The sequence below is a fragment of the Thamnophis sirtalis genome, unplaced genomic scaffold, assembly GCF_051295495.1.
Source record: "Thamnophis sirtalis isolate CommonGarterSnake01/CBP01778 unplaced genomic scaffold, rThaSir2_p1.2 scaffold_3, whole genome shotgun sequence".
In the NCBI taxonomy this organism is placed as follows: Eukaryota; Metazoa; Chordata; class Lepidosauria; order Squamata; family Natricidae; genus Thamnophis; species Thamnophis sirtalis.
Window position 1 is genome coordinate 81,805,034 of NW_028261383.1, and position 25,680 is coordinate 81,830,713.

The 25,680-nt window shown below is 36.4% G+C and overlaps 1 protein-coding gene across 4 annotated transcripts in view; it reads left to right on the top strand.

Moving 5' to 3' along the window:
• The window catches only part of UIMC1 (ubiquitin interaction motif containing 1), an 88,306-nt gene that overhangs the window by 15,305 nt on the left and 47,321 nt on the right, over nucleotides 1-25,680 (top strand). For 3 of the 4 annotated variants that reach the window (XR_015695933.1, XM_087709348.1, XM_087709350.1), the window contains exons 2-3: nucleotides 315-463; nucleotides 18,495-18,585. Coding sequence is in view for 2 of the 4 variants with exons in the window: in XM_087709348.1 (XP_087565474.1) it covers nucleotides 315-463; nucleotides 18,495-18,585 (240 nt within the window). In the remaining 2 variants the exon portion in view is untranslated. Of the gene's footprint in view, nucleotides 1-314; nucleotides 464-18,494; nucleotides 18,586-25,680 lie in introns of those variants that run through there. The other variant, XM_087709351.1, reaches the window with a different exon arrangement.

Genomic DNA, 25,680 nt, shown 5'->3' on the forward strand with positions numbered 1-25,680 from the left:
GTATTGGGAAAATAGCTGGTGGCTCCTGATACTAAATGTGTAACATTTACACAAGGGTTAACTAAGCTCTTTTCCCTTTTCCCTCCTTTTCCTTTAGAATATGCAATTAGTTTTTGTTATACCACCTTAATCTGCTTTAAAAGGTAGCCTTAATTGGATGAGCAGGGATTTATGAATGCGTCTCTTAATGCTTTCAATTTACCATTCAATATGATTAGAATGGAATCTAGGGTGTTTCACTTCAAGGTAATAAGGCAACATTCTGTCAAAAGGAAAGGAAACCAACTAAAAAGCTTTAATGCATTTTGTTTCAGTGGAAAAGATGGCAAAGAAGAAGCGGAAAACTGCAAACGAGCCTGATTCCAAAGATCAGGGAGAAGAAGAAGAAGCAAGGGACCTGTCAAATGCAAAGTTAACACATTCTGCGGATACATTCATTATTATATCTGACAGCGATGGAGAGGTGAGTGAACAAGAGCATAAACAAAATAAATATTGACTTTGGGGATCTAGTTATATACCAATATATATAATTAAATGAGTTCAGGCACTGGAAAATCTCCTATATAAAAGTAGAAGGAGTGAGGTATTGTAATTTATTTATTTATCATACTTATATATTATCTCACATTAAAGTGATTATGGGTGGTATATACAAAACTTAATTATAAAAAAATACATAAGTCTTAATTAAAAATAAAAAGAGGTACATAAAACAGGAGAGAATGATATTAACCTCAGTTAGGGAGCCATCTCAAAATCTACCCAATCCAAGAATATCCAGGCCTGGTAACAGCCAGGCCTCGAACTTGTGGAATGTTAAGAGGGATGGATGTCCTCTGAGGGGAAAAGATTCCACAAGGCAAGAAATGTGGCAGACAAAGCACATCCCCTGGGACCCACCAAATGCAATTCCCTGGCAGATAGGACCCGCAGCAGGCCTCTCTGCCAGACCTGATAGGGTGGGCGAGGCGGTCTTTCAGATAACCCAGCCCCATGCCATGGAGGGCTTTAAAGGTAAAAATCAGCACCTTGAATTAGACCTGGAAGCAGACTGAAACCTATGTAGCTCATAGAGTATAGTTGTATACCACTCTACATGCACATGTGATTGCCTATGCCACCACTACATTTTGCACTGAGTGAAGCTTCTGGATACTCTTCAAAGACAGTCCCATGTAGAGCACATTATAGCATCCAAATGGGAGGTAACTAAAGCATAAGGACTGTTACGTTTTTAAAGGTGTAAATATTGAGATTGCTTCTTTCCCAATGATCTTACATGTGTAGCTACTATGATTAACAATAAATGAATTTATCCCATTTTCATCTCCATTTTTATAGTTTATTAATATAGAATATACTTTAATGTTTAATTCTACAAAATTCAAAAATTCAAATTTATTTAATTACAGTCAATAATCAGCAGTGTTAATTCACAGAAAGCAGGGTTCCATATTAAAAATAGAAATAAAAATATATTAATTTTACATACTATTACATATTGGAAACCACTGTTGCTTTGATAGCGTTATTCCTAGCTCACTAAGGAGTGATCAAAAGCCAGCGTCTACCTAGAGTAAGAAATCTTGCATCAATTTAGTTTTTCAGTGGATTAACAAGCTCCTGATATGTAGCTCATTTTTAGAGGCCTACTTGATCTTATGAAGAGATGATTGAGGGTTAAATAATATTAACAAATGAACAAAAAATTGCTGCAGCTAATGTTAGAAGTAAATGATTCTATCTCTTCTAGGTACCAGATGTCCATCAAGGGACTTTAAAGATAGTATCAGAAAAAAAACCTTAAAAGATTCTTAAATGCTGCCATATTTTGAAATTTGCCTGGAAGTCTGCTTAATGAGAAATGTCTAAAAGTTTTGGGGAATAACAATTCATTCTAAAATGCTTCCTTTGATACTCATTTGCTTTTAATGTTAAATTCTCATGATAGCATCAACTTGTAAAAGTGTTGTTTACTGGTACTGTATGAACAGATGTACAAATGAAATAGATTAAGATAGGAGCTGTCCAACGTAACAAAGCTATGTTTAATCACTAAATCAGATTGTTGCCATTCTGTAGCATTCAGTACAGTGTTCATATATAAAATGTAGCAATCCTTAATTTGCTTGTAGTAATAATAATGATGTTTTATGAATTAACAATTGCATTTTTGATTTTAGAAATGATCTAAATTTTCCCATAAACTGAATTTAAGCCCTGTGAAATTACTGATGGATTTTAATTTGCTAATGTATGCTTGCAGTTTTTATAGCTTTGCCCTATTTTTTTAAAAAAAAGATGACTGTGATTACAGTATTAACACATTGCCTAGAGAATTTCAGCTCTAATTAGTAGATTTGTGTCTAGTATTTTAATGGCCAATATTGACATAGTTATTATTTGAAAATACTAAAAAATAGCTGCAGATGTTAAAAGGGAGAAAACCTTTACTGTTAATAATATGGAAATTAGCACCTGTATATTTATTAGAAATCTTCTCTCTTAAGAAAACTCTTTTAAAGAACTATATGATATAACAGTGATTATTTCTTTGTGCTGAACTTCCAACCAGACAAATAAGTTAAGCAAACTTTGGATTCGTTTTGTGTCATTGTTTTTCATGCTGAAATTCTGCTGTACTTGAGAGAATAGATCTACTGCTGGTTATAATTATTTATATTATTGTTTATACATTTGAAAGCAACACCCCCCCCCAAAAACCCCACAAAAAACCCTAAAATTTTCTTCAAATAATTTTAACTATTTGGTGCTTTGATTTGTATCTTTGAATATCTCAACTTGGCAACTTTTAAGATGCGTGGATTTCAACCCTCAGAACTCTCCAGACAGAAAGACGTTGGAAATCCACACATCTTAAATTTGTCAAGGTTGAGAATTGATCTAAACAATAGATTCTCAAGGTATAATGTCTCATATTGCAGAATAATATGTATACAAGATGGCCATAAAAGAGTCCATTTGGTTTTGTCTAAATGAAAACTTTTCTCAATATGTTTAGTGAATGGGTTTATTCCATTTGTCTTCTTTATTAATACAACCTTACCTTTCATTTTGTTTCTTGTAAAATATTTTCTTGGAATTTGAAAAATATTTTTACTTTTCAAACTTTTGGTTGCCTTATAATAAAAGGACACAAAAGTCTGGCCTAAAAGTACTATGTACAGTTTTATAAAGGAGCTCATTCTGTTTCATCTAGCAGCATTTGGATGAGGTTCCTTATCATTCACCAATATAAAGGGAGACTCAGAAATCAGAGATTAATTGAACTGTTGTTATTCCAGCAGCCTTTCATCAGACATCTTTAGAACTAGTCTCCAGTATTGTTTTTCAATTGGGGTGTTTTGGAGCAGTTGCAGCTGGAAAATCTCCTATGTGTCTTTTTGGTGTATCTGGCAGATTGCATTTTCTGTCGTGCTTTATTGTCAATGCCATTTATGCTGTCTCGCAACTTTTTAAAATCTTTTTTTGCACAGGCTTTGTTTGTTTCAGCATCTGCTAAGGCTAATCAGGAGAAGTGTTTCTGCCCAGTTGTTTGATCATTGTCATTTGCTTCTGAACAGTACAAGCAGATGACAAAAGTGACTTGAGACAGACTACTGTATGTAATTAGTGTCTTCATCAGTTTTTACTGCTGTTGATCAAAAAATGTAGTTTTCTAACAGACTTGTGTGTAGTTAATAAGCTGGATTCTTGTATTTGCTGCATTTGCATCCCACCTTTCTCCATTGAGCCCAAAGCCATCCAGTGAAGTAATTCACAATAGAATATAATTACTAACTAAAATGTTCCATATTGAAACCCAGTGTCTGTCCATTGTGTCATACTGGTTGTTTCTGTAAGATCAGATAATATGATATATGACAAAAAACCCAAAGTGAAAGAAAATATGCAGTACTGTTCGAATAAACACAATTTAGGCAATGCTCGGGAATTAGTTTCTGTTGACTATTATGATGGATTGCATTCTTGATACTGAGGTTAATAATTTCTTCTGTTGTGATTGCATTCATTGTCCCCATGTAGTTAATTCATACTGGAACTATCAGGCTATCCTATTTCCTTTTCCTTTTTAAAAACTTACACTAAGTCCTCTTAATTTTTCTTTAAAAAAATCAAAACAAGAAATGCCACATTATAAGTTATACTACACTTGTAACTGAATCTGTGAATTTGCCAAACCATAACTGTTGAAACAAGTTTATATCTTTTCAAAGAAAGTACAAATCTCTTTATACTAATACAGTCTGCTGGTCTGTATATTCCATAAAAAAGGACAAATACATCCTTTTTATTGAATATACAATACAATACAATAGCAGAGTTGGAAGGGACCTTGGAGGTCTTCTAGTCCAACCCCCTGCCTAGGCAGGAAACCCTATACCGTTTCAGACAAATGGCTATCCAACATCTTCTTAAAGACTTCCAGTGTTGGGGCATTCACAACTTCTGGAGGCAAGCTGTTCCACTGATTAATTGTTCTAACTGTCAGGAAATTTCTCCTCAGTTCTAAGTTGCTTCTCTCCTTGATTAGTTTCCACCTATTGCTTCTTGTTCTACCCTCAGATGCCTTGGAAAATAGTTTGACTCCCTCTTCTTTGTGGCAACTCCTGAGATATTGGAACACTGCTATCATGTCTCTCCTAGTCCTTCTTTCTATTAAACTAGACATACCCAGTTCCTGCAACTGTTCTTCATATGTTTTAGTCTCCAGTCCCCTAATCATCTTTGTTGCTCTTCTCTGCACTCTTTCTAGAGTCTCCACGTCTTTTCTACATCGTGGTGACCAAAACTGAATGTATTATTCAAAGTGTGGCCTTACCAAGGCATTATAAAGTGGTATTAACACTTCACATGATCTTGATTCTATCCCTCTGTTTATGCAGCCCAGAACTGTGTTGGCTTTTTTGGCAGCTGCTGCACACTTCTGGCTCATATTTAAATGGTTGTCCACTAGGACTCCAAGATCCCTTTCACAGTTACTACTGTTGAGCAAGGTACCACCTATACTGTACCTGCACATTTCATTTTTGTTGCCTAAATGTAGAACCTTACTCTTTTCACCATTGAATTTCATTTTATTAGATAGTGCCCAATGTTCAAGTTTGTCAAGATTCTTCTGTATCTTTAGCCTATCTTCTGGAGTGTTGGCTATTCCTGCCAGCTTGGTGTCATCTGCAAATTTGATGAGTTCCTCATTTATTCCCTCATCCAAATCATTGATGAAGATGTTGAAGAGTACTGGGCCCAAAATAGGGCTTTGGGGTACTCCACTGCATACTTCCCTCCATGAAGATGCAGTTCCATTGAGGACTACATGTTGAGTGCGGTTGGTCAGCCAGTTACAAATCCATCCTTCTACTTTATCTAGTAGTAGGTTATGGTCTACCTTATCAAATGCCTTACTGAAGTCCAAGTAAACTATATCGATGGCATTCTTCTGGTCCACTAATTTTGTCACATTATCAAAGAATGCAATAAGATTAGTCTGGCATGATCTGTTTTTGACAAACCCATGTTGGCTTTTGGCTATTACTTTGTTTGCTTCTAGATGTTCGCTAATTCGTTGCTTGATTATCTTTTCCAGAATCTTTCCTGGTATTGAGGTCAGGCTGATAGGTCTGTAGTTTCCTGGATCTGTATTTCTCCCTTTTTGAAGATGGGAACCACATCAGCTCTTTTCCAGTCCTCTGGTAGTTCCCCGGTGCTCCAGGATCTCTGAAAGATATAGTTCAGTGGTTCTGAGATCTCGTCTGCCAGTTCCTTCAGAACCCTGGGGTGTAATCCATCCGGTCCTGGTGATTTGAACTCGTCTAGGGTAGACAGATCCTCTCTTACCATTTTCTTCCCTATTTCAGCTTGTGTTCCTAATCTGATTTTTGTGGTGCTGTTTTTGATAGGCTGGACTGTTATATCCCTTTGTGTAAAGACAGATGCAAAACATGAGTTAAATAGTTCTGCTTTCTCCCTGTTGCTTGTCACCTTCTTGCCATTTTCTCCCAGCAATGGACCAATTGTTTCCTTAACTTTTTTCTTGTTTTTAACATGTTGGAAGAAGCTTTTTTTGTTATTTTTTTACTTTTGTGGCCTCAGCTTTCCTCACTTCATCTTTACATGCTCGGGCTATTTGCTGATATTCTGCCTTAGTTATGTCCCTCCCCTTTCCACTTTTTATACTTATCTTTTTTGTCTTCCAATTTGTCAGAGTGTTCTTTATGCAGCCATGCTGGTTTCTTTAGGCAGCTGTTACTTTTCTTCTTCATTGGTATTGTGCTAGACTGGGCTTTTGTAATCTCATTTTTCAAAATTTCCCAAGCTTCTTGAGTTGTTTTCCCCTTGAGGATTTTCATCCAAGGAATCCTTCCCAAGCTATCTCCAAGTTTATTGAAATTAGCTCTCTTAAAGTACAAGACTCTAGTTTGACTTTGTTCTACTACCTGTCTTTGCATAATGTTGAATTCCAATATTGCATGGTCACTTGCCCCCAGGGTTCCTGTGGCTTCAACACCTTTTATCATTTCCTGTCTGTTAGTGAGAATTAAGTCCAATATGGCTGATCCCCTTGTTCCCTTCTCTACTTTTTGGGAAACAAAGTTGTCTGATAGGTTTGTTAGGGACCTGTTGGATCTTCTACTTGGTGCAGAGTTTGTTTCCCAGTTGATGTCAGGGTAGTTAAAATCCCCCACTACTATTGTGGTGTGCTTCCTACAAACCTTAGTTAGCTGACTAGCAAAAAATTCATCTACTTCCTCTGCTTGATTGGGCGGCCTGTAGTATAGACTCTGGCAATGTCATTTCCCCCCCACCCTTTAATATTGACCCAAATGCATTCAAGTGCATTCAAGTACTATATTGAAAACCACACAAGGGTAGCACTGTAGAATGGTTAAATCAGAAGGAAAGTAATATTTTGGAATGGCCAAGTCAAAGTCCTGACTTTAACCCTACAGAAATGTTGTGGAAGGAGCCGAAGCAGGTAGTACCCCCTGAGGAAGCCCACCAGCCTCCCTGAGTTGTTTTGTAAGGAGGAATGGACTAAAATCCAAACCAATAAGCAAGGCTGATCAATGGTTAGCGGAAACATTTAGTTGCAGTTATTGCTGCCCAAGGAGGACCCAACAGTTACGGAAAGCAAAAATTTACATACTTTTGCCATTTGCAAATATGTAGCATTGGCTCATTTTTTCTCATTAAATCAGTGATCAAGATATAATATTTTGGAGTCATTTGTTTAACTGAGTTCTCTATCTATTTTTAGGACTTATTTTAAGCTGTATTTATGCAGAAATATTGAAAATACAAAAAGGTCCACAAACTTTTTAGCACCACTATAATTCAAAGCTTAGGCTCTGACTGGCACCTGGATTTTAGGAAGTTGATAGCTCTTTTTTGGGACATACCTGAGACTGATTCTAGGACATGTATATGCTCTAGCACTGAGGAACTTACAGCCTCCTCCACTGAGGTACTGATAACACTTTCCTTCAGATCCTCACAATGATTTCAAAAGGGCTAGAAAACATGGGCAGATTGAAATAGTAATCCCCCAGCATTAATTACTACAAGTCCTCTCTACGTTGTTAGTGAAAATGTGGTAGGTCAGTTCATATTAGATCTATTTTTAACTTCTATAACATTCTATGTTGTTTTAAGCTTCCAAAGCAGATGTTCTGAAAGATGAGGAAGATTTGTATGCATGCATATATAATATCACTGTAGCTTCTTGCAGTCTCAGGGCTGCTTGAAATGTGTAAAAATAGCAGGCGATACAGTTGTTACTGGATTTTACCACTTCTGATTACCCACAGAGATTACATGTTCATGGTGTGTTACTGAAAAACAGTTGTAGTTGTGTAAAGTTAGCACATTGAAAGAAAATATGTTTTAGTCTAGGCTTCATTTTACTTCCATTTTATCTTCTTTTCCAATAAGAAAATAAAAAAAAACTTAGAAAGTCAAATCAAGTGCAACACTATCAAAAACAACAAAACAAATATAAAAGTAATATTTTAATAATGTTCTGCTCAATACCTTTCTGCAGTAGAAATATTTCGGTAAAGGGACTGAGCTAGATCCCAAATCCCACTAAGCAGGTGCTCATCTATATGGTAATATTTAAGGATATGCTGAAAGGCACCTATTCCTCAAATCGCAATGTCAAATGTACACTTTCATTACAGGTTAAGAGGCACAAGAAAAGACAGCCCTTGCTTCTGTGTACATACAGCAATCAACAAAATAATTGAAAATGCAACATAGAAATAAAAGCAACATAGAATAAAAAACTAAGAAAATAAAAGCAAACATAGATACACAAGGCATTTCTATAAACACACTGTCAATCTTAAGGAGGTTAAAAAGTAAATAACATGGAGAATGGATGTACCGGTAATAAGGATTCTTAAATGGATCCTTTAATGGAAAAGCAAAAGTGGGATTGAAACAACTGGGAATGTTTATCTGGGAGAAGAGAAGAAAAGACAGAGGGACCATATAATGTTTTTCAAGCACCTGAAAGATGTCACCTAGAAGAAGGTCAGAGCTGCTCTTTATCATTCCATAATACAGGGCATGAGAAATGAATCTAAGTCAGAGGAAGGACAATTTCAATTAAATGTTAGAAAAAGCTAGGGTATGCTTCAAAGTCAAAACAAATTACTGCAGTTTAGAAGTCCTGCTGAACTGTTTTTGATTAAGCTTGCTTTGGCCAAAACTTGGTATGTTATGGTTGGTTCAGATATTGTTTCATCCCAAACCTGAAACAACCAAAACATGTCAGGTTTTGTTTCTGCTGAATTGTGATCAATCCCAGATGATTTTACGAAGTAGAGTGCATCACCCATTCTCCCCAGTGCAGGGCTGCTCTTTCATCTTTCATCCACCTCAGCCACCACAAATTGGCACATGGTCCTTGTTGCAGTAGTGTCTCAGCAGTATGGAACCAGTTCTCCACTTGGTATATCCTACTGGCTGGCCAACTCATTGGTCTCCCCAGAGATTTCAGAAATTAGCCACAAATGGATTGAGAGAGAGAGCTCGAAAGACGAGGTGGTGGTGGCTGGAAATGTAATTATTATGTGTGACCAAGGATTCTGTTAAAGAAGTGAGGCAGCCTGAGGTTTCAGCTCAAGGGAAATATGTATTTTAATGATAATAAACCATGAAGACCAGTGATGGGTTTCAAAAAATTTTGCTACCAGTTTGGTGGGCATGGGCAACTTGATGACACTCATGCCCACACCCACTCAATCACATGACACCCACCACCAAGCCATGCTCACAGGAAATTTTTGGAATTTCTACCTATCTACCGCTGCCCTCCCTTCACCAGTCAACCCTGTTTCCCCTCCTTTAGCGGCCCCAGCCATAGCCCCTCTTCCTCCCCCCCCCGCTTCTGTTCGGGCTGCTTACCTTCCGTGGCGGCTGATTCAGACTCCAGAAGGCAAGCTGACCGAAGTTTTTGGTGGCCCCCAGCCATCCACTGCTGCTGGGAAGTGGCAAAGAAGCCTCCCAGTAGGCTGCCGAAAAGTATTGGAGATCGGCAGAAAAGCTGCTGCTGTCACTGCCATGTTCTTTCCACACGTGCATCACATTGCCTTGCAAGGCATCTTTGCCAGCCAGGCTAGCTGCTACCCAGCAGCAGCAGCTGGCTGGGGGCCACTGAAAACTCTGGTCAGCTGGCCTTCCAGAATTTTGACCAGCTGCTGCAGAAGGTAAGCAGCCCGAACAAAGAGGTGGTGGTGGTGAAGGAAACGGGGCTAGGGCCGGGGCCGCTAAAGGAGGGGAAGTGTGGGTAACTGGTGAAGGAAAGGCAAAACAGCGAGCGGGCAGTGGCTCCGGTGCAAGGCCGGAGCTGGGGAATGGTGCATTCCCTGGCCAAGGCAGGCAGCAAGCAGGTGGCGGCCTCAGAATGGCGAGTCCCCTATCCAGGGCGAGCGGGCGGCATGCTTACTTATCTTTGGTGAGCTGAGCAGAGTGGGCGAGACACGGAGGTGACTGGTGAGGCACGTAGCTGGGCCGCGTGGTGAAGTGAAGGCATATAAAGGGCTCGAATGGGTGGGGTCGAGCATTGAGCAAGTGAGTGAGCATCAGGCGGGCGGGGTAAGCGAGCAGTGACGGGGACCAGTTTGGGGGCATCTCCAGCCAACCATTGCTACCGGTTTACCGACCTTGTCCAAATTGTCGCCCCAGGTTTGCGTGAACTGGTGCAAACTGGCTGAATACTACCTCTGATGAAGACAAAAGAAAAGACTTTATTAAAAGCAGATGTTTTGAATTAGAAAAAAATATTCTGGAACTGACAATAATTTTAGAGTTTGATGATTATTTGAAATCTACCACATCAATTACAATTTACATGGGTGTATGTATATAAATAGAAAAGTTATATATAAAGGATGCATAACACTTCACTGTTTTTATTCTTCCTCAGTTTTATAGAAGATCTGTTAATAATCATCTTGTTCCTAAATTTAAATTTATGCCATTTACATTTAATCTTAACCAAATGTAACCTTAACTCTTAAGAATAAACATTACTATAGTCCCTAAAAGATGAAAAAGAATCCAGATATTGAATATTTCACATTTTCTTTTACAAAGCTCTTAATGTCTCTCAGTTTTGAAGATGATGCTCAAACTTCCATTCCCATTATGTGTTTACTTTTACGTTTGAGCATATAAAAATGTTAATGTATTAGAATGTGGTAATCATTTCCCAACTCAATTGCATTCCTTTACTAATACATTTACATTTCAAAACTTTCTTTTCATTTCTCTCCCAAGTGTATTCTACGCATTTTTTTATTAATATAGAATAAGCTTCTTGTGTTATAATGGCAGTTTAGAAACATATTAGTATATTACCTTTTGAGTATATCTAAACTACAGAATATTTTTAGATTATAGTTTATTGTAACTATGCATTTGAATGGAGCAATAATCCAACTACACATTTCCTTCTGTATACCTGATTGAATTGATATCAGATGAATTTTTATATTGCTCTTCAGTATTATGATTGGGAAATAAAGCTCTTGATTACTAGTTAGTTGGTATGTTAACATTCAAGGAATTAAATGTTCCAATTAGTCGAAATCCATCTGAAATTGAAAGAAAGGTAGAGAATATAAATGAGAAAAAGAAATACATACTCACTTGAATGAAAATTAAGTATTGTGAAGAAAAATGTGGAAGGCTTCCAAAAAGATCTATTTACCTAAACTAAAAGTGGGATAGGAAAGCTGAAGATGGGAACCTGATTTTCACATATTAATCTAAAAACCTTTCCACTAAATATCTGAATACTATATATGCTGTCCTCTTTGTAAGACCTTCATCCCTTAAGATTTAATAGTTCTATATTTCCTGCTTTGCTTTTGACAGTGTTATCAGGATTAGAATTGTGAGCCTTGTAATTGTAACGTGCAGCCTGTATTTGTTAATGAAGACATGTAGTGCAATACATGAAATGCCTTAATATGATCAAGACTCATTATATAAAACTCTGCTGGCTGCCTAATTTTATTAATTTTCTTATTAATAAATGCTTCTGTGTTTTCAGTGTGTGTGTGTGTTTGTGTGTATGTTTGTTGTGACAAATCCATGTACAGTAATTTTTTTCCCCAGCAACTTTTATCACAGAGTTCAGAAATAGACAGTTTGTTATTAGCTGTGGTAATTCGACAAGTTTCTTCTTTGCCATTTATATATAACTTGCAGTTACTCACTGGGGGGGGGGGGAAGCTTATGCGTTTTATAATATTTCCAACATGAGACTTCTCAGTTAACAACATTTGTGTGTGTGTATGTTTACATTCCTAACTAACATGTTTTTACCACCTACTATATGAGCGTTCCTTACACCTTTTCCATAAATAACCAAGGGACCTTCACTTATTTTTATTTTACTCCAGATTTTACTCTGCTACTAAAATGTTTGCTAAATATTCCATTTATTCACATATATGCTTATATCTGTCATATTGTACTTACCATATTCAATAAACTTCAACTCCATATAATGCAAAATATTATATAATTTAAACATACTTCCTTTGTCATATACTTTCTCTAAATCAATAAAATGACACATTTTTACATTTACCATTTAAACTTTTTTTTTTTTTTTACTATAGTGAGATCTGCACACTCCCTGCCTGGTATAAAATTACACAGCACTTCCCAAATTTTGCTCACTGTACACATCTTCTTTCCTGTCAAACAGCCATATAATAAAAATAATAAGTCAGTGTAATATTATATTTATTTATTACATTTATAGCTCACTGAACTTGTCTACGAAGGTGTTTGGCAGAATTCTGATTCTGTGATTTTTATCTACTCTCGTCTTGATACTGCTGCCTTGTTTTTTGTTTTTTTTTACAGGGAAACAATAATTACATCCTTCCAATTGTCAGGCATAGATATGCCCTTCCCACAATAATTGATGATGTTACACAGCCCTTCCATAATAATGATAAAAAAGATTAGTGCTTATATTAAATGTAGACTTATTTAAGAACTAATTTCTTTCTGTGACCTTGGATAAAGTCATTTTTAAAGATAGTAATGTAATTTATATTACTCCAGCTGTAGTGGTGTAGTGGTTAGAATTCTGTACTGCAGGCTAACTCTGCTAGGAGTTCGATTCCTTTGATTCTGATCTGTTTACTCTTTACTCAGTTTTCCATCCTTCTGAGGTCGGTAAAATTATGACCCAGATTGTTGGGAGCAATATGTTGACTCTGTAAACCGCTTAAGAGAGGGCTGTAAAGCACTATTAAGTGGTATATGAGTCTAAGTAATATTGCTGTTGCTACATTTATATCCCCCCCAAAGCAAGAGTCTTTTCAGAATTTGTACTATTGGCAGAATTATATAGTGTACAAATAAAACTGAACATAACTGTTACCTTTTCTTGTAAATAGATGACTATTATTAAAACAATAGGTCAGATTAGAGCAGCCATATAATATTTCTCTGTCTCTCTACCTGTCTACCTACCTATCATCTCCCTTTGCATAGAGTGCAAGTGTCTCAAGACCACCTTGAGATAATGAGTGTATTGGAAATGTAATTAAGCAGTATATTTCATTTTTGAATTTATTAAACAAAAATATTTTTGAAAATCACAGTTAATAAAAACTGCATGTACGTGTTGAGCCCATGAGGATGAATTGAATTTAGCTCTCTGCACTGATACTTTTCTGGCATAGCAAATCATACATAGATTCCACTGAAACCATCACCTTTTTGCAATTAATATTCACTTCTTTTATTGTAGGAGATTTACTTGTTTTTGCTTTTTTTAATTGCCTTTTTTCAATATTTAAACACTAGTGTTTTTCCAGAGAGAAAATGAATTTCCTCATGACCTCAGCTAGTGCATATTTTACATTTGCGTATGATTAATGTTTATATTGATAGTTGTAAGAACTGTGGTGCAATATCATCTGTACAAAACTATGTCTCCATCAATATTTGCTTTTTTAGACTTTTGTTTGAGGTTATACATATTTGTATGATGCTCAACTGCATGTAGTCCTTCTTTAAAGAAAATGGGAAAGACCAATAAGATAAAGCTTTTTCCTTTGGCAATGAATTATGTTTTGGACTCTGGGATGCCTGTCTTTCCTTACAAGTACAAAATAGAAGCCAGTAGCAGAGCTGCTATTTGCAAATGCAGACAAAATCCATTTGATTATGGAGAGCAGCTTTTGTGCTGTTAGTTGGATCTACATCAATCCCATACTACAACTCTCATCTGGGTAGGATAGCCAGTGCTGCAAATTTGGAAAGGCTTTAACGCAACATATTTAGAAAGCATCAGTTTGAGAAAAGCTCATTTATACCAATAGAAGTGTGATGCTAAGGGAAAAGGATGAATTTCTAGGCTTTGCCTCATCTTCAATAATCCATAGTTTCAAAATTTTTGGATTGCTGCAGGACATTTTCTACAACAGTTTGATTTTTTAAAGAGTTCAATTTTAAAGTTATTGTATGGAAGCATAATGAAATAAATAAAGGACACTAAAGTAGTTAAATATTTTTTAATTTCTCTTGTGATACAGAATCCTGCATTTGTCTGGAATGGCAAAAATATTAGGCAAATGATTGGGGAAATATTTCAGTTGGGATGTGAAACAGTAGTTGTAGGAGAAGAAAAAATGTTTTCCAGACTTCTCAAAATCTTTTTAGATGATGGTAAAGTCTTGGCTACTGTATGTTACATGTTTTTCTAAATCTGCTTCCTTCTCATCTTTACTGTTGAAGAGCATTCGCCAAAAACAAAAAAGCATAACAAATAGATTTCAAGTTAATCTATTTGTATAGATTTAGTTAATATATTCACAGGTTTGTCAGTTGCTCAAGGTAGAAGGTTTTTTGTTGTGATGAATATGAGCTGTTTGGAGTATACTGCTGTCAAAGAATTAGTAGAGGGTTGAGCTGAAGAGTTATGGTGTCACCTTTTATTCCCATCACCTTATTCTAAGGATACACCAGAAACTCTGAATAGTGCTTTGTTCAGGATGAGAATGCTCTTAATGGAGAATCTTGAAATATTATTATGTTTCTTTAAAAACCAACCTAATCTGGTTAGCTAAACTGGGTCACTTGAGTTGCAGGACTTCAGTCCATTATTTTTCTGAAGGTCCTTCCTTCATCACCCTGATAACATGATATGAATTTGCTCAGTGCTTTGGTTGCCTGTTGTTGCTTTTCTTTAGGAAAGAAAATACATAGTTAGAATTATTTATTATCTGGGCATCAAATGAATCTGGAGCTGTATCTCCAAGCTCATGATAATGAAGGTAGAAAAAGGAACTTTCTCTCTGCTTTGTATAAAGCCCCAACCCACTGTAACCACTTAGTTTCTCTTCCATCTGGATCTCAGAAAGAGTAACAGAAAACAGAGGAGTAATGAGGAAAAGTGACAAGGGTTAGGGTTGCTTTTGTTTAACATCTTCATTATTGATCATCATTTGCATACTAATGAAATCAACAAATGATGGTGAATTGTGTGAAGCTGCAAGCAGAAGAGGCTAGGGGTCCCAGGAGCAATTCGAAAACATGAACAGAAAATTGCAGGATTAGGTTTGGTTTCTAAAAATAATAATACTTGTAGAAGTGGGGAAGATCAACATTGGCATGAGATAGAGCTGCAGTTAGGAACAAGAGGGAAAGTTGGAAATGGAACTCTGTTCACTCTGTTACCTCTGTTAAATTTCATGTGTGTTTATTGTACTAAAGCCAACTGGGAGCAGTGTTCTGTGTACCAGGGGAATTATTTCCCTGCAACAATTATGGAACCAAAATTAATATGCCTCTTCTTTTTTTCAAAGATCTCTGTTGGATCCCTTGCAATTGTAGCAAGTTAGTGTGGAAATTCTCTCAAATCCCATACAAACTCATGCATATTAAAATTAATGAATAGAATCCATTATTTGTGAGAATGTAGAATAATTCAGTTAGAAAGAATCGCATGAATCATTTAGCCCTGTCCCTATATAGTCAGAGCTCCAAAACAAAGAGGATTAGATCTTGAAGACGACAGTAGCCTACCAATTTTTTTATTTGCCCCCAGAGTTATGATGGGTGGAAAAGAAATATTAAAATAAATAATTTAAATCTGTCTATCTCCATCTATCTATCTATCTATCTATCTATCTATCTATCTATCTATCTATCTATCTATCTATCTATCTATCCTGTAAGGGAAAACCAAAACTTTTAGCATTGATTCCTGGTGATTTACCTGGGCTAGTCCCTGCAGTTTTCTTGGCAAGGTTTTCAGAAGTGGTTTGCCTTTGTCTCCTTCCTAGGTTGGAGAAAGAATGATTGGCCCAAGGTCGCCCATTGACTTTGTGCCTAATGTGGGGCGAGAACTCACAGTCTCCTGATTTCTAGTCTGATGCCTCTACACCAAACTGGTTCTCAACTGATACAAGGATTCAACATATGTCCCTGTCCATCTTTTTCTTTGAATTTATATAGACCTTGATGTCTTTCTAAGCTGCTGATGTTAGTGTGAGGAACTCTTCTTAATACTTCAGTGTTTTCAAAGTAAACAATTATGAATTACTTTGGTGCTTAAGAAGAACTGTAATGTTATTAAATAATATATGTTTCATAGTAATGAAACAAGTACTTGGTTCTGCTTTATTTTATTTTAATAGTATATGTTCTATGCTTTCTCATTATACTTAATCTGGTTCACACAATTCATGCTCATTTAAGGAACATGATTTGGATTGGATCAATAGTCTGGTATTTGATGGGCTGATGTCCAACTCCAACTGCATTCAGTTCATTTAGAAAAAGTTAAGTTTTGTGTTAGAAATCCAACCAAGCCTGATATCACCACAAATCTGATACTTGCTATGCCAGTTTTTCATTAACAATAGAAAAAATAGCAGCCAATTAGTTAATAGTGCAAAATATATAGTCTTATGACCTAGAATCAAAGCAGACTAGTTTCTGAAAGCTTCTGTTTTCTCTTGTTTCAGATATTGTAAGATCATCATTTTTAACACCCATTATGGCTACCCTCCGTAGTAATTCTTCATTGATTTTTTTTTAATTAAGCTAAATCACAGGTTTGACTGCAATGGAGCTCTGATTGCTCTCTTTTTTTCTCATTTTTATCAATTCATTGTTCTCCTTAGAGTGCAATTCTTTTTGCCACCTGTAAATGTTTAATCTGGTTCAAATAATTCATGCTTGTTTAACGAACATGATTTGAGATTGGACCAATAGTCTGATATCTGGAAGTCAATCCCATGTACAGTATTAGGGCCTCCTATTCCGAATGAAGAAGTGGGACACACTATTTGTAGCTGTCTTGGTGTTGATATTTGAAGCTGAAGCTATGGTAGTAAGGCAATCTGGAGTCTTTCAGCTGTTTTGAATTTAGTCTTCCATCACCTTAATTAACCTCTCCAATGATAAGATTATGGGATTTGCAAGCCAAAACATACCTGCTCCTAGCATATGTACCCCAGGATTTGCAACCAGAGTATATTTTCTCAGTGTATTGAAGATACCGATTGACTAGAAAAAAAGTATTAAATCGGTTGGTAAAGGTATCTTCTAATATTTCTCTTCAGTTTTCTCCAAATCCTTGCTGCAATATCTGTTTTCATTTTGATTTTTGGGTTAACTTTATCATATATAATGAATGCTCCATTTAGAATGGACCAAGTAGTTTTGGCATGCTTTTCACATTTTAGTCTGTGTCAATATTGATAGCTATTTTAATGTTGTTTTTTTTAAATGAACTTAATATTAAACAACTTTGCTTTCTCTACTGATATTTCTTTTCAAGCAGACTAAGGTGTGTTGCTTCACTTACGTAAATTTTCTTAAAGCAGTCTCAGTTATTTTATTGGTTGCAGTTCATTCTATGCTATTATCCTTCTCACCTTTTCTACTATCTTCTCCTACTGCTATCTTACGATTATATTATTTTGTTGTTTGTATGTACACTGAGAGCTTTTGCACTGGAGACAAATTCCTTGTGTCCAATCACATTTTGCCAAATAAAATATTCCATTCCATTCTATGCAGGCTCATTTTTGAAGGCGACCATTTGATTTCATTTTAGCAATCTCCCCACGTTTCCTTCTTTGATCAGTTTTTATTTTCGTCTTCCCATTATTAAAAAGTATCCTGCATAGCTGCACTTATCTTGTTCACTGTCTTCTGGTCTTTCCTGGCATGAATATGGTCTACAATTGTGCCTCCATTGTTACGCACTGTAGAATTGAACTGCCGCCGACTACTACTTATTATGCTGTTGGTTTTTTAAAAATATGCTTAGCTGACAATTTCAAGAGGTTCAAGAGGTTGACTGCCATTTTGAAGGATGTGACAGCACCACCCCCTCCCCAGCTCAGAGGGAACCAAATGGATTTAGTAGAGTAGACTCTGATACATAGCAGGGTGGCTTTTTTCACAACACAAATTGGGATTCTTTTTCTTCTGATTTTTTTAATCCTTTTCTTTGAGGAAATATCTTTGCTGGTTGAGACTTTCCTGCTGGATTAAGGAAGTATCCACCTATACTGTGCATGCTAGCTGCATGAGCTAATGCAATTTTTATATTCCCATCAAATTTTGAATTTTCCAGCAAAACAACTTCTCATTAAAATCTCATACAGCGGGTACTTGGCTTGGCAGTGACTGACGTGAAGTATATTGTCTTCCCTGACATGTGTTTGCTTGTTTGTCTGCATCTCTTATTGCTCATTATATTTATCATACAGCTCTTTTAATAGCTACAGAGTGTTCTTTTCTTTGTGTCAGAAATTTCTCACCAACTGACTCTGCATTTATGCCAGTTCTTTTCTTCTTGTTCTCTTTCTCTGGCCTGGGAGATTTGGACAAAGGTTAGGCAGGGGGCGAGGAAGGGCAGCAAATACGATGCGTCTCCTGTAGTTTATATGTTTACCATATTTTTTCTTCTGCAGCAAGAGTCCAAAGAGGAGCACGCTCTGCAGAGGAAAGGAACAAAACAGCAGCTGGATAGAGTGAAGTTCACCGCAAAAAGAAAAATTTCACGTAGGTGTCACATGTCTGGGGAAAAGGGGATATGAGAGAATGAAGAGTGCACACTTAAAAAAAAAGGAGCTTTACATATGTCAAACATCTATGTTTATGTTTAATGATTTAGTTTATATACATGTGTAAGTGAGGCTGCACCTGTGTTCTGGTATAATGTTGCTCCTACTCCCCAATGTATCTAAAGGTGATCTCCCATCTTGTGTATTTGGGATCGGAAAGATGAAAGAATTATAAAGGTTGCTGGTGCTGTGCTATATGGAAACCCGGAATAAAAATGAAAAGTGGTTATTATTACCTTCATGTATATTGTTTAAACTACCTATTGCAAGATTTAGTGCCAATCCAACACATTACATTTTGATTCACACAATTACCAGCCAGCATTTGCCTTCATTGTTAACTGGTTTTTAAGAATTGAAATCTATCTGGAATGTAACAATTTGAGGAAGGCTGGCTAGCCCTATCTAAAGGCAGCGTTGTACTCATATTGGTAGCTTGCTTGGTAGCTTGCCATTAGGTGAAGAATGCACACCCAGATCTATTCATTAATCAGTTTAATCCAAAAGCCTCCTTCGAGTTTGTATTAAGGAGCTACAGTTTTGAGGTAACCAGTGTCAACAGCAACTGGAAAACTAAGTTCTGTTGCTACCATCAACTCTTCCTTTTAAATCAGCCTTTGGGAAACCAGGAGAGGATTGAAGGAGAAGTCTTCACCCCACTCTGGGTCTGGCTAACGACAGAATGGGAAACCAAACTAAACTGTAGGTGTCTTTAGCTTGGCTAAGCTGATGTGGGCACTAGGAGGAAACTGATTAATTCCAGAATTTAAACAAAAATCAGTGTTGTTATAGATGCCAGAAGAAGATAGATAAGGTTCCACAGACACAACACAGTTAAGAAGAGTTTAAAAAACACCAACCTAATACAATTCTAACTGTAGGGAAACAACTCCAGTTTCAACCTGGCCTGAAATTATTCCCTCATTTAAGAGGCCATCTTTCTATAAATTTCTATAGAATTCTTTGTATAAACAAACAAAAAAAACACCTTTTCATCCAGAACCCCCTTTTTTCCTTTATTGATTCTCAGGGGTCAAGTCAACTATGGGAAGTTAAGGCTGACTTGTTCTTTAAAAGGCCAGCTGCTTCCTGTTGCAAATTTGAAACTAATTCCTAATGGCTTCACAAATGTATCCATGGTTCAATAGGGAAATGGTAACTGTTGCCATTTGCTATTTAGTTTTACCTCCTTCTAGCCCTATAATCTTGGTAGACCCTAGTGATACAGCTTCTTAGATAATTTACTTGAGAAACAAATTATGGACTCATGAAGTTGGAAGGGATATAAGAACATGTCCAGGATTTGCACACCCATTCATGATAGTAGGATTTCAGAGTGGTTGGGTATTTTTTTTAAAGTTTTTGAAAGGGTTATTTCTGATGAAAACTGTAGCAAAAAATAAAATAATTCACACAGCAAATTTTGGTTTAGTCTCCTCATGATAGCTTCATGGTTTTATTCTGATTCATAACATGAATTTAGGAGCACCTATCCTATACCCAACAGTATTTGCCCAGCCAATACAATCTGGTAGAAAGGCTCCCTTCATGTCTCTTTGCTCATAACACGAGTCCCCAACTTAGGGCTGTGTATTGTTATCAATCTGCGGCCTGCTAATAACTGGGTTGTTCAAGCGTCAGGTGAGTGAGTGAAGCTTCATCTACGATGTGTGGGATCTAGGTTGCACATGAAACCATACCCCCTGCTCTGAGGAAAAATTGTTTTCCACAAAACCAGTCTCTGGTGCCAGAAAAGTTGGAAACCGCTGATCTATAGGGGGTCACAGAAACAGGCTGCCCCCATTGCTGAGCCGCTGAGTGACTCCTATTGTATGCTTTAGAAAGGTCCTTAGAACTTGGTAAATTTCAGCTGGCCTCAGGAGTGGGTTATTTTAATGTGTTCCCTCTGGAACCAGATTTTATCTTTTTGTACATTAAATGGTGTTCTAGGGTTTATGTTGATATATGGTGATGTGTTTATCTTTTTAACCTGATGTGGACATGTTGAAATATATGTTGCTCAGAATTCTTAGTGAATGAAATAAGCCCAATAAATAATACAATGTTTGTAACATATCTGATTTGAAACTATATGAGACGCATTTGTGAAAGCAGTGATTGTACTCCAAGCAAAAAATTCAAGTCAGTATGTGAGAAGTCTTCTCCATAGATTACTTTAATAGAAAACAAGGCTATGTTCAGGAATCTAAAGTAGCGGAAAGCTTAGAGATCTCAGCCCTCTAAGGTAGGCCAAGTCAAGAGCCAGACACCCTAGGGATCCCTGGAATGCCATTTGATTAAAGTAAAGGATAATAAGGAGAAAATCGGAAGCATTGCAACAAGACTGGTTGGAAAATCCAACCAGACAAACCATTGTCGGGGGATCTTCGGACCGGAACCGTCTTGAAGGGACAGGGAAGAAGGAGAGGTGTTTTGGACGACCAAGAGAACTGGCAAGTTCCTTGGGAGGTCAGAAAAAAGCTCTCCAAATTGACAACGGGGACTGCGGCCATATTCAAATGACTACTTTAAAGTTGGGGCAACCGGACTAAGCTTTTTGAGCAGGAGCGGTATCAGAACAGAGTGTGGGGTCTGGGGAAGTGAGTTGACAACTCAAAGGTAAAAATAAAATTTAAATTTGGCTCTAAAAAGAGTCCCAGAGGAGAAATATCGGCTATTTAGCAGTCAGGAAATCTCATGGAGGAAGAAGGATAAGTTAAAACTCTAAAAGCCTTAGAAGATTTCTGTTTTTATAATTGGATTTGAAGATACCCAAAACAACAAAAGAAAGAATCCAGGGGAAAGTTCCTTTTTTCTTTTTCTTTCCTTTTTTGTGGATTAAGTGTTTTTTGACAGCATTTGACAGCCAGCTGGTCAGAGTGTATTATGGAGAGAGAGCCATCTACTGGTGAGAAGAGAATACTACAAGATCTAGTGGAAAAGTAAAGAAAGTACAAAAGGGAAAAAAGTACAGCTGCAGAATTTGACCTTGGCTACAGAAAAGATACTTTGAAGCTGTGAGAACTTTTAAGGAGTGTTTGTTTTTGGCAACATTGTTTTGGATTTGACTTTCCATAGTTGTGGAAGAAGAAAAAAAATCTTAATTTGGATTGGATTGAACTAAAACTGGAATTAGACCTTATAATTTGGAAATAAAAAAGGACTGTATGGCCTTTAAGTTTTAATTAAATGTGATAATAGCAGATGAATTTAAAAAATTGTTAAATTAGTTAAGCTAACATTATGGAACTTTGGATGTATGATGAACTATTTGTTATGCTAAAAAATGCAGGTGAAACGTTAAATGGTAAGAAAAAAACAGAAATTCAGATGGAACACTCAGATCATGGAAAAGGAGAAAAAGGGGTAAAAGAGGGCTCAAATGAAGAACAAAAAGACAATATGGAAGAAAAAGGGACTGAAAATGAAAAACAGTTAGATGATTTCACTGGGATCTACAGTGGCACAAAAATAGTAGCCAAGCAGGAATGCCCCCCCCCCCAAACAATTAAATAGCAAAGAAGGGAATAGTGGGGAAAGGTTGGGGAAAGTCCCTGGGGAAAATTACAATAAAAATAACATTAAAAGTGAGAAAAAGGATTTGGAAGAAAAGATACAGTAATTATAAAAATAAGAAAAAGAAAAAGAAGCTAGGAGAATGGGTAGAAAGAAGAGAATCAAAAGGAAATGTGATTTTTAATAGACCAAGAGAAAATGGTTAGAGAAGGAGGAAGGAAAGAAGGGCTATATTAGTAGATTAAAGTGAAATGTTTTAATATTGTTAATGATATGTAGTTAACTAATATATAAGGGTATTATATTAACCTTATTAATGGTGCATAATTAAGTTAAATGCTTATTATGTAAAAGCTGAATTTGAGGATGTATGCTACTTATAGTAAAATGGACCAACAGATGGAATATGAAATGATAATTTGGTTTAACTTTGAAGGGGCAATTAATGATACTGTTTATGTATTAAGAAAAAAATAACTTTAGATGAAAAATGTGGAAAGAGAATAATATGGCTGAAATTGGAAATAGAATTATGATGGAAAATGAATTATGTATATGAGATTATGTTAAAGGAAAAAACTCGGACAACACTTTGTTTATAAAAGATCTTAAAATTTGTAATAAAAAAATAAAAACCTTGCTTTAAAAAATAAATAAAGTAAAGGACAATGACAGAATCTTAAGAGCTTGTCCAAGTTGTTCCCTGCTCTCTTATGCTATCAAAATCAGGATGGGGTTATTCATAGTTTCTTGCTTATGCTTACTTCAACTTCTACACTATGTAAGCACTTCTCTGCTCTCAACCAGCTCATAACATTTCTGAAAATGTAACAGTTGGCTCCTGCAAGCCAGCTCCAGCACATCACTGTCCAGCACACCACTAAAGTAGTTTTATAAATAGCAATAGAAGTTTAAAGAATAGCAACAGTAACAGAATGTCTTAAGTCTGAATGTGCCTCCCTCCTCCCTCACTTTATCTTCATGTGAATTTGGGAAGGGCTTGTCTGAGATATTTACTCAAATTACTGTAGGGTTTTTTTTGGAATGAACTTATGCTTCCCCTCTTTGATTGTTGCCTTGGTAACAATTCTGTCCACGGTCCATCAAGGCTATTTTTTGTGCCCTCTATATCTAGCTCCTAACTAGATGCTTAGTCCAAACGTCTGTACAGTATGGCCTTAGCCACCCCCTAACAGTGCTGGTCTAAGCAAAAGTATTTGCATTTCCCAGTCTCTTCACTGCTTCGGATGCAGGTCTCATCCACTATATTAGAGCAGTCAATTAGCAATAATTAATTAGACACATCCATTTACATGTCTGCTCTTTTATTTATTAGAACTATAATTAGCCTTTTAGTGTTTATTTTTAGGCAAATTAAGGTTCATTTCTTTGAAATAAAAATGCTGTCTATGTTTTAAAGGGTTGCTTGAGTTTGATGACAAATTGGTCTCTTAGAAAAAAGGCTGATATGCAGAGGATGGGGGTTGCTTGGCCTTTTCCTTGGGGATTTAGGTTGAGCTTACTCAAGCAATTAGCAAGTGTGGGGGTGTACTTTACACACTTAGCTATATGTGTATGTGTGTATAAATACGTGTCTCTGTGTATGTGTATGTGTATGTGTGGATGGTGCAAAGGATTATCTCTCAATAGGCCCAGTCCACATCCCTCCTTGAGTTGACATTTTATTATTAATTACACGGCATATCAGGTCTGGTTTAGCTGTACATATGGAGAAGTATTTATTTATTTGTATATTTTAATTGCAATAATTTATATGCTGCTTCCTCATATAGCTCTAGACAGTTCACAATAAAATCAGGCAAAACCCATCACAACATCACATTATAAACAGCATAATCTCAACAACAAAAGCCTAAAATGTTCTTCAAGTGTTCAAAACATTTCTGCACTTTGTTGCAATTCCTGATAAATAATACATTCTGCTTTGAAAGCATATTGGAAAAGAGTGGTTTCAAAAAGACAATGGGAAAGGTCTGTCCTCACTCTTTCCATATTGTGGCAGCAGCCACAGAGAAGGACAGTTTCCTGGCTTCCTTCCACATAAGATTGCAGCCTGCTTTCTTGGAATTCAGGGTTCCATGACTCGAGTAGGGCAAGCATCTGCAGCTAATAGTTCTATTGACTATGAGCCATCAGGTTGTTCTTGATTCTTAGTGACTGCATAGATAACTTTTAACCAGAACAATCTGTACTTAACTTATCACTTCAGGTCTTTCATGGTGCACCTTCTGCCATTGTATCTGAATTGTTGCTGGCTCTCTTTTCTCCCAGTAGGTTGTATCAAATTGTTCAATTTTCCATTTCCAAATATTAGGGGTGCTCAAAAGTTGTGACACGCCTTGGGAATTGTAAAGATATTTTGGTTACTTTAATATAATTTAGATGTGCTTTGTAAGCAGCTACATAAATATACCTTTTTAACATTTTGTTTGTTTTATCTCTCAGCATTAAAGCCTTCTTCAGAGAACTAGGGTTTTGCATAATGTGTCCAAGGTAGGATAATTTGAGTGTTGTGGTTTGCGTCTTGAGGGAGAATCCTGAATTGATTTGTTCAGTGAGCCATTAGTTTGCTTTCTTGGCTTTTCCACAGCATTCTCAGATGGCTCCTCTAATACCAAAATGCAAAAGCATTCAGGCTCATTCACTTTTTTGAAAATTTTCAAAATTAGGGTTTTTTTTTTCTTTTTCTTTTTACTTGGGAGGAACTCTTTCTTGGCATTAATTTTATGGCAAACTGATTGTAAGAGTGAATAATACAGGGTTTGGTGGCATTGAGGAGCAAGTTGTCAGTAATAAGACATATTTTATGAAGAAATAGTTCTTATTATGAGGTGAAATTAAAAAAAGCTAAACTTGTTTGAATAATTTTCAGGCTTCAGTTCTTTAAAAACGCTCTTAACTTTTTCTCTCTCCACCCTGTTCTCCATATTTTCTTGGAGAAATTGATTTGTTGTTCATGTGAGGCTGAATTTGATGATGCTTAAGCTTTTTCTCAGTAGATTTAGTATACAGCAAGCCAAACATTGATTCAGCGAAACTATGTTATAGTTGGACTTGACTGTTCACTTGTACATGCATATATTTTCTACTTGCAGAGTGTTGGCCCATTCTTACCTGCCCAAACATCCCAACAGTGTTTGTTTTTCAAAGCTCAGCTTCTATTTTTGTGTCTCGAGTTTTAAAGGTGTCTGTTTACCCACACCTCAAAGAAACGAAACAAAATACTTAGAATTTCTAATCATAATTAATTATGACCAATATAATCAACATCAAGCATATACAAATTGCAGAAAGGCCTTAGAAGTGATCTGAATAATGTATGACTGTCAGAGATACATAGTATGGCTTCCATAGAGCAGACACCCTGTTTGATTCTTTTATTCTTCTGCATGCTATATATTTCATAGGGGACAAATACATATTCTTTTTCAGTACATCTATGAATGTGGAATAGTACAAACCTATGCTGTGTGTTGTTTTTTTTAATTAGTGTTCC